Source organism: Oncorhynchus masou, chromosome 14 (genome assembly GCF_036934945.1).
Source record: "Oncorhynchus masou masou isolate Uvic2021 chromosome 14, UVic_Omas_1.1, whole genome shotgun sequence".
Taxonomy (NCBI): domain Eukaryota; kingdom Metazoa; phylum Chordata; class Actinopteri; order Salmoniformes; family Salmonidae; genus Oncorhynchus; species Oncorhynchus masou.
This window is the reverse complement of record NC_088225.1, coordinates 25,063,567-25,076,340: the sequence shown is the minus strand read 5'-3', so window position 1 is coordinate 25,076,340 and position 12,774 is coordinate 25,063,567. Positions and strand designations below refer to the sequence as shown.

Below are 12,774 nucleotides of genomic sequence, written 5' to 3'. Positions count from 1 at the left end.
GAATGGCTGCGTCAGGAGCAGCCAATGAAAAATTAATGATCCCTTCAATGTGTCATAAAATCATCCCTACTAATATCACTTCATGGAAGGGGAATGAATGCATGTAGCCTACTACTATATACAATTTAACAGCCATTGAAAATAACACCTCTAAATTATAGATATCGTCTTCACTCCACGGCTTCATGTTGCCTCCAGCCATGCATTTCGTTTCTAAAACGCTTAACTAATAAGACAGGAAATTCGCAAACGATAGAAAAACGTGAGCGCTACCTATGACATTTAATTACGGGCTGTATTGGCTCTATAGTCCCAGTTAAATTGTATTTCGCTCCGAATGCTGTTGCTAAGGGAGCAGGGCGTATTCGCTCTCTGACCGCAGTTGAAGGGCAAATGAAAACCGTGAATATGATCCAAATCCGTCGTTTTCACGAGCGCTTTTACGGCAGGCGGTATCAGGACGTCGCCCAGTATGTATTTCGAGTGTGAAACATGGCTTTTAATTATTACACGGTTTGATATCACACTCGTTTCTATCCATTACCTTATAAGGAAGGGCAGCGCTGTATCGTGCCTGGTTGCAATAGGCTGGCGGTTGCCGCTCTATGCAAGATCGTGCATTAACCCTTGTGGTGCTGAATTATAGTTGAGAGGGAAACGCTTTATGTATCAGCTAGAATACTTGGCATTTTGGTGTTGACTTCTCGATTTACCCCTCGTCTAATCGTTTCGAGGTAGACCTGATCAAAATGTGTCACCATTGCGGCATATACACCAAAAGCGCAATGGTGTTATCGGTCGTCTAATCAATCATTAATTTCCTACAAACGAGTAGCTAAAATATTAATGGCACAACTATTAAATGAAGTAGTACCCGACACAGCAGGGTAGCATATGAAGTTGCTTTACTATAGCTCGTATCTTTCTGCACATGCATTTTAATAGTCTATTGAAATATTATTGAGTAACATTTTAGAGAGCACATTTAGCCATATATGGCTAATATAAGCCTAAAGTTACGCAAAATATCGATTACAGCAGTCGTCTGATGTCTATCAATGTTCAAATGGCATTTGTGAACAACCGGAGCATATGAAAGTGGTTTCGGTGTAGAGTAGCCTAGTGCATGACCTAGATATTTGGTAACCTCATAACCGATAGGCTCTCCACATTTTAAAATAATTCAAGCAGGCTACTGCATTGAGTATGATCATGAATGTCAAAAATTAAAGTCAATAGGCAGCTTATGGTCGTCGTTGAAGAACATGACGCCTAGCCTACTGGGGTCACATTAAACCAATGCCCACTCAATGCCCCTCTTCATTGAATTGTGCCCATTTCTTTAGGAAACCTTAAAATATGACACAATTTCCCTTTGAATAATGTAAAGTTATTATTAACATTTTCAGCATCCACAACAACATGTGTATATTAATCTGAAGGTTGACAGGTGTTTTCCCACTGACCAATTTCGGCTCTTAGGCTTCATTATGAAAACTCTTTCATAACGTATTTTGATTAGCAATTCTTGAAACCATTGCATAATGTATCTATTACATTTACAGACACGATCATCGTATCGACAGGCTCTTATGTGCCTAACATTCGGAGAAGACTTTGCACCTGCGCCTTATATTATATTATGTTCAATTCCATTCTATTCCCAGCAAGTTGATGATACAAATGACCAAGTATCATTTTTTGGGAAAATAGACTATAAAGCATCAATAGCATGTTGTTATACACCTTTGAAAAGTCCTAAACATGAAACATGTTCTCAAACTACATTTTTGTATTTTATTTTTCTAAATGGCATTGGGAGATTCCAATTCAACATACATATTGTGCAGATCGAATGAACCTGGTATAGAATACATATTTAGTCAACAAAGGTATGGTTTGCTCGTGGATGTAAATTATACAGTAATGGATTATCATTTCCATAGCTGCCTGTCTCTTGCAGCCCAACTCTGCTCCACACACACGGAGCGGGTACAAACCTCTGCCTTTCACCTCCCCCTCTTCGCTCTGACGTCATGTGCCTGGCTATTGCATGAAGTGTTCTTGCAGCCCCACTAGTGTGGACTGTGGATATCTTTCTGCTTACTTACTGCCTTCGAGCCAGGACCCAGCGAGAGTGTGTGTGTGTGAGAACGAGAAAGGAGAGGGCAAGAGAGCGACAGAGAGAGCGAGAAGGAGCGAGAGAGAGGAGTGTTGGAGGGATTACAGTTTGGTTTCTTATAACTGGAAAATTACCAAAGGAGAGAACGCACCGAGTGAACGAAGGCATCAACGTATTTCAACGTTCGTTCGCTTCAAACGGATTCAAGCCAGAATGGAGCTACCTGCCGCGGGAGAGCACGTCTTTGCGGTGGAGGGTATCGAAAAGAAGCGCATTCGGAAGGTACAACTTATCTCCAATGCTCATTTCAATAGCGTTGAGCTCAATTAGAATGTTATAAAGCTTTTCTCACCAAATCTCTCTCTTTCTCCCTTCTCCTACAGGGCAAAATAGAATACCTGGTAAAGTGGAGAGGGTGGTCTCCCAAGTAAGTGTGAAACATTGTATTGCTCATATGATTTGAAATGCTCGGACACACGATAGTACCCATATGTGGATTTTGCAGGCAGCAACCGATTTTGTTTTTCAACAAAAAAATCCTCGCTCGAAAGGCAGCTACGGGGACGCGCGCGCGAGCTAAATAGAGATAGAGGGGAGCGAGAAAGCCAGCGAGAAAGAGAGGGAGAGCGATACGGATGCCTTCACTAATTTATGCGAGGGAAGGGGGTAGGCACAGCCATGTAATCCCGTTTTAATTATTTCTGCACTGCCAGCGAATTTACGAGACAGTGGTGTTAAAATGGCCGACTGTAACTCGGTGCACAGTGCAAAGAGTATTGGTCTTATACCGTTCGCGTTTGGATATAGCAGGGACCCTACCCTGTCTTTTGAATGGTGTACTGCTCTCTCTCTCGCCTAGCCTACTTGAGACATACCCAGGGTTATTTGCTATGGCAGGCATGATCCGCATGTGTTTTGGAATTGTCTTCCCTTGCCAGACATAGTGAATCATCCGAGAGATGAACCCATTAGTAGGCTATAACACATTTTTGGAACATGCTGGTGTATAGGCTACTTTACGCATGAAGACTATTGTAACGACGTTGTGGGCTAGAGTCAAGGATAGTATGTAATTCATAAACTGACAAGGTACAAATCTGTCGTTCTGCCCCTGAACAGGCAGTTAACCCACTGTTCCTAGGCCGTCATTGAAAATAAGAATTTGTTCTTAACTGACTTGCCTAGTTAAATAAAGGTTAAAAAATAATAACCTATAATATATTGAGACAACCTTAGCCTCTATATTGTAAAAGGGAATAGCCTATGTTGTTTTTCTCAACATGAATGACATATTGTTTTCTGTTCTTTCTACAGATACAACACATGGGAACCCGAGGAAAACATCCTTGACCCGCGCCTTCTCGTGGCGTTCCAAAACAGGTGAGAGACCTTGGATATGGCCGAGCAGCCTCGAGTTGAGTCATGACCTTATATGGTCACGAGAGGAGGGGGGCGGTGGGTAGCAGCGCATGTTATTCATACACCACACCGCCTCCCATGGGGGGATGTGTTTGAATGTTGGGAGAACTCCAAAGACACGTTTATGGATTGATTAGATACACGCACGTGTGCATAGTTTTAGGATTAAATTCTGCATTCTGCATTTTAATAGCCTAGACTATTCCATGGGTTGTTGTCAAGGTCTGGGTCTCAATGAGTCCATGCTCCACGGCATGGCAGTTAATGTAGGCTAGTCCTATGCAAAGAACTGCTACAAAATAAAATAAACTTGAGAAATATAAACGGAGGAATATGTTGTAATTAGACATTCGGTGTGAGGTTGTCCATCAATAAACTGTGTAAATATATGTATAAAGTCAATATCCTTCATTAGCAATCTTCCTATTGGCCTAATTTACCCTCTTACGGCCCTATTGTGTAGCCTATTACAATCGAAGACGGGCTGCTGTCAAAAGTGAGCCAGTTTTGGCGGAAATAACGGCGCTGGGATGCTATTGTGAATGAACGACAAATTTGCGCATATAGGCCTAATACTATTTTGATAGTCTGGTCCATGTGAGTCAATTCATGAATATGTCATTGTGAAAGTCCTTATAATGACAAAACCACTCTTGTGTAGTCGGAAACATGGGCTGATTTCAACAATTAGCTTTAAGACTCAGGCGACGAATGATTAGGCCTATCGTTTGGCTACATTCAAACGCAATGGGATATTTTAAACCACATTTTATTTCATAACTATTGATCGGAATACTCTTTGTATTAGCTAAAACCTTTGGAGTATCTATAAGAGTTGATTATATACAAGGCTGCATAAAAAGTATCATGTCTGTGCGAAAACCTATAGGGCTTAAACAATTTTGCGCCGCAAATTCACAAATAGCCTACATCACTTGCAATGTCATGCATACTCGATTGCGTTGATGACCACATATCTCGCAATAATTTCACTCCAACAACGTATCACAACAGCATTGCGTGGTGCAGGCGGCTGGTCTCTCTCTCACCCACGGGATAACCTAGGCTACCCGCCCCAAAGGCCACCAACACCGTGCGGTGTGGGGACAGGGAGATGCATAGAAGGCTGAAAGCCTAAAGTACGGGGGATGGGTATCACATTTATGGAAACCGTAATTGACATCCACTGCTCTCCGGCATTTCCAGTTGGCGACCTCATATTCTCCAGTCCCCCGGCGGCCTTGTCTGTGTCGGCTGGACGGTCGGTCTCAGAGCGCTGCCTCTGCGCTGTGTGGGGAGGGAAGGAGCAGGCCTGTGTGTTCGGCTCGCTCTGCTCTGGTCCCGGGGGATGGGGGAGGGGAATCGACATGGGAGGTTGTAATTGCCAAATCTTTTATAAAGGGAGGTTGCCCCGCTGGACGTCTCCGGTGTAAAATCACACCACGTTATTGCTTTATGATGCAGAACGTTCACGGGGACTGGCCGTGCCATCACGGGTTTGCTCAGTGTTTTGCTTAAACATTCATACCGTAGCATAGAATACCTACTACATTAATGCTGTGTGTTAGCCACATGCGCTAATGCACAGCGGTGCGGGTGCGTCGAGTCCAGCTGCCACTGGGCTATTGGGTCATATTTACGAGAATGTTATGACTTAAGACCTCAACCAGGGAGCAATTATTTCATATGGACATGACTGTGCATATGATCACAACAGAATAATAACATCCTGCACAGCTCTCTCTCTTCTTTTTGTGGGAAGAGTTTTGTAAACCCAAACAAATATAATGTTATTCTTGGTAGGCTATAGTTCTCTGGAATCTAGTTATAAATTCATTTATTCGGTGAGTGTAATTTACTCGGGAATACAACCCAATATATTCAAATGTGCATAGTTAATAATAGACCATTGTGTTCACCTAATCCTTATGCAGGGTAGATGCTGTTGTGCTGCAGTTATTTCATTTTCAGTAAACCTTACTCCAACCTTGTATTTATTCAATTTCATACACACCTTGTCACCTAATCTTTATGCAGGGTAGATGCTGTTGTGCTGCAGTTATTTCATTTTCAGTAAACCCTACTTCAACCTTGTATTTATTCAATTTCATACACACCATGTGACCCTAATTATGATTTGACTGTGACAGAACCATAGGGAGGTGTAAGGACTGGCGGTGGGAGAGGATGTGGAAGAGAGGGGGAGATTCTCCCCCTGCTGTAGAACTAATTGAATTCCTTCATTGTAATGAGAATATGGAATGATGGGCATATTACTATGGAGAGAGTTATGCAAATACAGATAGACCAGAATGCTTTGCAGCATGTCACACACGGGTCTTCATTAGCCTTCAAAATCAGAATTCCACTTTCGACCTTGAAGAGATTATTTCAAAAATAAATTGGTCTAGAGATGCTACGGAATTATTAATAAGACCAATAGAGGGATATATTTGCAAACTTAGTTCTGTTTGTGCACATCTGTCAATAAAGCTACCAGTATGTCAATACGTCAACCATCTTTTGATGACACAAGATGATGTTTCCTGCCAACCTCCACCTTCATGGTAAATATATGTTTTTTTCATCATCTTTTACAGAGAGAGACAGGAACAGTTGATGGGATATCGTAAACGTGGACCAAAACCAAAACATCTCTTAGTCCAGGTAACGATCATCATCCCCGCCTTATTGTTTTTATGTTTAATAGTTCCATTTGTTTAAAAATAACAGGATTTTCAGTCAGCCATTCTGTTGCCATGCCACTGAACAGCAGAGAGCGAGAGAGAGAGAGAGAGAGAGAGAGAGAGAGAGAGAGAGACAGAGAGAGAGAGAGCGAGAGAGCGTGAGAGAGAGAGAGAGAGACAGAGAGAGAGAGAGAGAGAGAGAGAGAGAGACAGAGAGAGAGAGAGAGAGAGAGAGAGAGAGAGAGAGAGACAGAGAGAGAGAGAGAGACAGAGAGAGAGAGAGAGAGAGAGAGAGAGAGAGAGAGAGAGAGAGAGAGAGAGAGAGAGAGAGAGAGAGAGAGAGAGAGAGAGAGAGAGAGAGAGAGCAGGAGGTCCTGTAACACACTAGTGTCAGGTGTTTTGGAGATCCCTGTCATTATATCTGTGGTTATTTTGAGTAGATTTGCATTAGGAAAGAGAGAGAGAGGTATGGGGCCCTCCAGCTGGTCTGACCTACACACTCATCATGAAACCCAGTTTGTTGCCTCAGGCTCTGGAAGTATTGCTTGAGCGCATTCATTTTATTTTATGCTAATAGCCACATGTGCAAATGGCTGTTTCCCTTTTAAGATTTTACAAGTGTTATTTTCTCCTCCCCAAATGAATAACCATGTTGCCTATGGGAAATTTGGTATGCCATTCCATTTTCACGCCAGCAATTTGTTAGCTCTAAAATGTGCCTTTTCTATTATTATTCAAAGCAGAAGTGAAAGAATAACAGAACATAGTTCACAGTTCCCTGAGGTTGAGTATTTTGTAAGAACACACTTGGAGCCAGATTTAATTACAAACGGCTAGTGATTTAGTGCCACTGTGTTTATTACTACGAGTAGTCAAGCCCTGAAAAACCCACTTCATTTGAAAAACAACAAAATGGCAGCCCTGCCACTTAGTTTGCTACAAAGCTGACGGATAAGGCTGGAGAAATGTAACCACTCTCAAGTTCATAGATATGGATGCAAGGATAGACAATCCTCAAAAATGTCTGTACAAAGTGGGCCTTTAAGAGACACCACATTGTTACAACCACACGTGGTTTGACATCAAGGATCAAGCGTGACATGTCTAGTGGCACCTCAGTGACCCTGAGGTCACAGACATAGCGTCTTCCTCCCCTTTCTGAAATAGCATTCTCATGGCCTGGGGGGTGGGTCATGCATGGGAAGTGGAGAGGGAAAGAGGGGGGAGGGATCTGAGAAGATGGAGGAAGGAATCCCAGGAGGAGAGCACTGACTGGATGCTCTCCTCACACAAAGTTATAGATCAGTTGTCTGTGTCCTTTATGCCAGGTTAGCCAAGAACTAGAATGTAATGTTCCGATAACATCTGAATCCCAATGTACAAATGTAGCCATTAGCCAAGGCCTGTGTGTTGCATTTAGGCTTAAAGTATGTGGATAATTTATGCAATGATGTTGTATTCTTGTGCTCCGACAATGTCTTGAATTACCCTTGAGGGGATTTATAATGTCCTTTTGAATTGGATTGGATTGCTGGCTAAGGCTAAGGACTAGTTATGAGAAGCAACATAGCATAAATGTAGACTTAGGATAGATTTCTGTTGGTTATCTTTTGCCTTTTCTATCTCCCTCATCAGTTAAACCCGAACAATAAAAGATGAAAGGAGTACCTTCATTTTTCAGAATAATAACCTTCCATTGTCTTCCGACTTTTTCAGCTTCCCTCGTTTGCACGGAGATCCAGCATCCCTGCTGGATTCGAGGAGACGTCTCCGGAGGCCGAGAACCACCTCAGGTCAGACCCGATCCAGATGCACCGCTCCCAGCCCCAACAGTACCAGCTGAACAGCAAGAAGCACCACCAGTACCAGCCCAGCAAACAGGAAGTCTCAGCGGACCAGCTAGGCAACGGGAAGAAGAAGTTATTCTATCAGCTCAACAGCAAGAAACACCACCACTACCAGCCTGACCCTAATATGTACAACACCCAGTCCACCAGGCCCAAAGACATGGTCAAAGGTCAGGAACCCAGTCCGCCCACCAATCCCAACCCTGGGTGGAACCTGCCGCCGGCACTGCAGCAGAAATGGGTTCGCGACAAAAATACGGGCTGCCTAAGCAAAGTCAAAGACGTGACGGTGGTGGAGATGAAGAAAGCAGTGGTGCGTGTCAACGAGGCTGAGAGCGAATGCGCCCTGAAGCCTAGCCCAAAGGAGGCAGCCCTACCCAGTGCCGTCAGCAGCAAGATGAAGATCATCAAGAACAAGAACAAGAATGGACGCATTGTCATCGTCATGAGCAAGTACATGGACGGCAACAAGGCTGGGGCGGCCAAGGGTAAACACTCTTCAGACTTGACTGGAGAAGAGAAACCTCAACACGCTGAGCAGTCAGACATGTCCAAGGTACAGGGAACCACCAATGTCCCTAAAGAGATCTGTAATGCCAGTTCCACGCCGGCCGCTGAGCATCCCAAGAAACGCTCTCCAGAAGACGGACATTTTTCCAAACCATCGCCCAGCACGGCTGAGGAATACAACACAGAGGTTGCGAGGGGCCAGGCGGACTTACCGGATGATCACCCCCTACAGCTAACCACCAACCCAACCCCTTCCCCCTGGGCGATGGATACTAGCCTCCCCACCCCTAGCCCTATGGACCAGATCCGGACACTCCCCACCACAAATAACAACCGCAAACGCAAGATCTCCCACCCCGAGGAGGACAGGGGCGCGTGTAAAAAGTTTCTGAGCTCCAGGAGCATCAGTGTCCCCAGTGCTGTGCCCACTCCGCCCCAGGACAAACCCATGGACCTCCACCTCATTGTCCCCCGCCGGAGCAGCAGTAGCGGGTATGGGTATGAGATTACGGACACCAGCACCAGTCAGGAAGAACCTATGGATCTTAGCTGTTCTAGAACCAGAAAGCAACCTGAACCTGAGCCAGTGCCAGAGCCAGAACCGGAGCATAAGGATCCAACTGCAGTGGTACAGGAGTCAGAGACAACGACAACAACAACAGCAACAACAACAACAGAGGAGGCTAAAGAAGAGTCTGTCTTAATGTTTTCTCCTTTTATGGGCAACATTGTCATCACTGACATCACCACAAACTGTCTCACGGTCACTTTTAAGGAATACGTTTCTGTTTAACAGTCCCTGGACCAATCGTAACAGAGGACTACTGGTTTGACGGGCTTATCAATATGTGTATATGTAAAAAGAAACGTGAAGATTTGTACATATGGAGATTTATAATTTATAATTCAAAATCAATACATTTCTTATGATGTTTTATACTTCAACTCTTCGGTAATGTGGTTGCCAAGAAAGTGCCCTCATGGATTTCAGTGACTGCATTCAGGTGGATGTTAATTACTAGTGAAATGTCCATTATGAAATATCAAGTCATATAGAATAGCTTTTGCTGTTGTGGCTTGATGGTATATACCAAACATATACAATCTTAGAAAAAAGGGTTTGAAAAGTTTTTTTTGTCTGTCCCCATATGAGAACCCTTTCTGGTTCCAAGTAGAACCCTTTTGTGTTCCATGTAGAACCCTCTGTGGAAAGGGTTCTACATCGAACCCAAAAGTGTTCTACCTGGAACCAAAAGGGTTCTATCTAGTACCGAAAAGAGTCCTACAAAGGGTTCTCCTATGTAGACAGCCGAATGACCCTTTTAGGTTCTAGATAGCACCTTTTTTCCCTAAGAGTTTAGCCTGAGATGTAAGCCGTTTTATACATACAGTATGTTCTACTTAATAATGGTGGTTATTTTGGTCCATAAGTAGATGATGTTGAGTAACTATGGTGATCAAAGATCCGTTTAAAAGCACTTCATTGCATTCACCTATGTGTGTATATTCATTTGTACTATGTACTGTATATGTATTCTCCATATGATTTATACGTATTTCCATTGCTTTACAATCCCCTCCAGCCAGGTGTGCTCAGTCTGAGGCTACTGTGTCATATTTCACGTTGGTGAGTTTTGTTATTGTTTGTGAGTGCAGGAGAAATGAATGGAAGAAGAAATGCAAATATAAATGTTGGGTGTGCCGGGCACCACAGCAACATCATACAGACCCAGAGTCACCGAGGGGTGTACTCTGACATGAGATTGAAGCCAACTTCCCACAAATCCTCCAATGCTCTCGTTTGAAAACTAGAGTTACACACATATATTTCAACTAACTGAACACCGGTTTCAGCAAACCCTGTCAATCTTAGCCATGAGCTGCTACATTGCATGTTTTCCTTTTGAGGAAACAAAGTGTATAATATAACTTGCACTATTGAATTGCACGGTGGCAGGAAGGCAAATCATTTCAGAAATTAGCTCTCAGAGGTGAGTAATGATGACCAGAGTTTTCATTTATCAACTGAGTCATTTTTCCTTTAAGATAAATTCTGATTAATTGACTTGTGACCCTAATTAGGTTGATGCATTGCATTGGTGAAGACCCCACAGATGGTCTACTAAACTCATACAGCAGGTCTATGTAGGACTATTTGTGGCAGGTCTATGCAGAACTATTTGTGGCAGGTCTATGTAGGACTATTTTTGCATTTAAGTTGACCTTATGACAGGGTGACATTTTTCTCCAGAGGAGGCTGGTAGGAAAGGCTTATCGTAATGGCTGGAGTGGAATAAATGGATTGGAGTCAAACATATCAAACATATGGAAACCACATGTTTGACTCCGTTCCATTAATTCCATCCCATCCATTATAATGACTGTCCTCCTATAGCTCCTCCCACCAGCCTCCTCTGCATTTCACACATACAGTAGGGGCATTCATCTTAACTTGCGATTGACGCTTGCTTTACAAAGGCCTGATAGATTGACATGTATAACTTCTTTGTCTTTAGCTTATCAAAGCTACCTGGGTTACAAGTCATAGATGTGTATTTTCAGTGTTTCCTAACAGCCATCTCTGTGCAAAATATAAAAGCTAATTGTGAGTCGCTTATGTTTAGAGGCTGATATTTTGATCCTAACACACATGATCCAATGAGCACAAGCTCTTTTGATATTGCTGCTAAAGTGTATGTTAGAGTTGTTTCTTCTGTCGTTGAAACCTTGTTGGATGTAACCTACATTACAGTCTAAATTGCCTTCGATGCACACTGAATGCAAAGCAAGAAAGAAAATGACAGATTATGGATTTACATATGATTATTATGATGATAATGATTAAATAGATATTATTTATTATCATTATTATTTTGCTGTCCAAAACTAAGCTCACTTAGATGCCCTCTGCATTAGAGGTGGAACATCTTATACCTGTCTGTACAACATTTAGCACAACTTTGTAACATTTGAATCCTTTTGGTTACCATTGATTTGTTGGAGCCAGGTTACATTTCCCTGCACTTGTTGGTTCAAAGGCAAAATAATTGTTTTAAGGTGTGTTCCGATGGGGAGGGGCTGGAATTAGTACTGTTGGCACAGCTATGGTATGTTTTACAATAAAGCAAGAGAACTGACCTTTTTCTGACATTGTCTGACTTTGGCCTGCTATGGGGACATGCTGTGCATGACATTCAGTGCTTAAGGCAAATGAATTGAAGTATTATTTCAGTCAGTATGGGAAAAAATATTTTATTTTTAGACTGGCACATTGTAACAGGCATTATAATTGCCTTCGACTACCCCCCAAAAATATTATATATATATAATGATTCACCTTATTTTACTTATATGCCATGTGATGTTCTTTATTTGGACACTAAAGTTAATATTTAGGCCTTGGCTACCGACCACGTTTTTTGTTTTCAACTTGACAAAAATGGCTAACTTTCCTTTAAAAAACATGAATGTTGGTAATAATGTGACCTCTGAATGGAACCACATATGAAGTTGCATAAGCACATATACAATCCAGAACAAAGGGCCTTCTGTCTTAAATAACTGTTAAATAACTGTCAAATAACTCCTGGGCACTTGTGTTATTACTATTTTACTGATGGGTTATTTTTCTGTTGGAGCGAGACAGCTTGACCCTTGGCAGGAATGTAATCAGAACTACCACATAGAGGGGGGGTGAGGGTCTTATACAATATCACATTGTGATTGATACCTCTTGTATCACAATGTGAAAGGCTTTGTAGAATGGGAAGGAAGACCTCTATTAGACTTTCACTTCTATCAACCAAGTCTCACGTCTTTTACATTAACTTTGAATAAGACGCACAGCTGCACATTTGTAGGCTGTTTGATGTAGGCTACAACTGACGTATTCCCACACTCACTCCATGTTTGTAAGAACACAACTGAGGCTTTTACAAACTCACGTGCCGTTTCAGCAATGTGTCTTGGTCTGACTACATACAAGATTTGTCCTTCAGGTAAGTTCTGTCATGGGGTGGTAAGGCCTCGTCTTCGGTTGTTCTTTTCCCCACACACGCATAACCTTGGCCTATCCAGTAGGCTCGTCTAATGAGCATGCAGTCGATCTATTCATAATTCGGCGTATATAATGGCCGTGAGATGCGTCAGGTTGCCTTGTCTTTTGGTGGGAGACGTGCTGTGAGAGAAA

General features: G+C 42.7%; 1 protein-coding gene across 1 annotated transcript; it reads left to right on the top strand.

The window, feature by feature from the left end:
- Positions 1–2,066: 2,066 nt before the first annotated feature.
- On the top strand, positions 2,067–11,722 carry cbx4 (chromobox homolog 4 (Pc class homolog, Drosophila)). Its single transcript, XM_064986998.1, has 5 exons — positions 2,067–2,404; positions 2,506–2,549; positions 3,437–3,502; positions 6,142–6,208; positions 7,945–11,722. Exons 1-5 carry the CDS (start codon positions 2,336–2,338, stop codon positions 9,376–9,378), a joined length of 1,680 nt encoding a protein of 559 aa, XP_064843070.1. The 5' UTR covers positions 2,067–2,335; the 3' UTR covers positions 9,379–11,722.
- The last annotated feature ends 1,052 nt before the right edge of the window (positions 11,723–12,774 follow it).

Excerpts from the sequence above, each read along its gene's own strand:
- cbx4 (XM_064986998.1), top strand. The coding sequence starts at position 2,336 with ATGGAGCTACCTGCCGCGGGAGAGCACGTCTTTGCGGTGGAGGGTATC. Across the intron at positions 2,550-3,436 it reads TGGAGAGGGTGGTCTCCCAA|ATACAACACATGGGAACCCG; the intron begins GTAAGTGTGAAA and ends TTCTTTCTACAG. Across the intron at positions 3,503-6,141 it reads CTCGTGGCGTTCCAAAACAG|AGAGAGACAGGAACAGTTGA; the intron begins GTGAGAGACCTT and ends CATCTTTTACAG.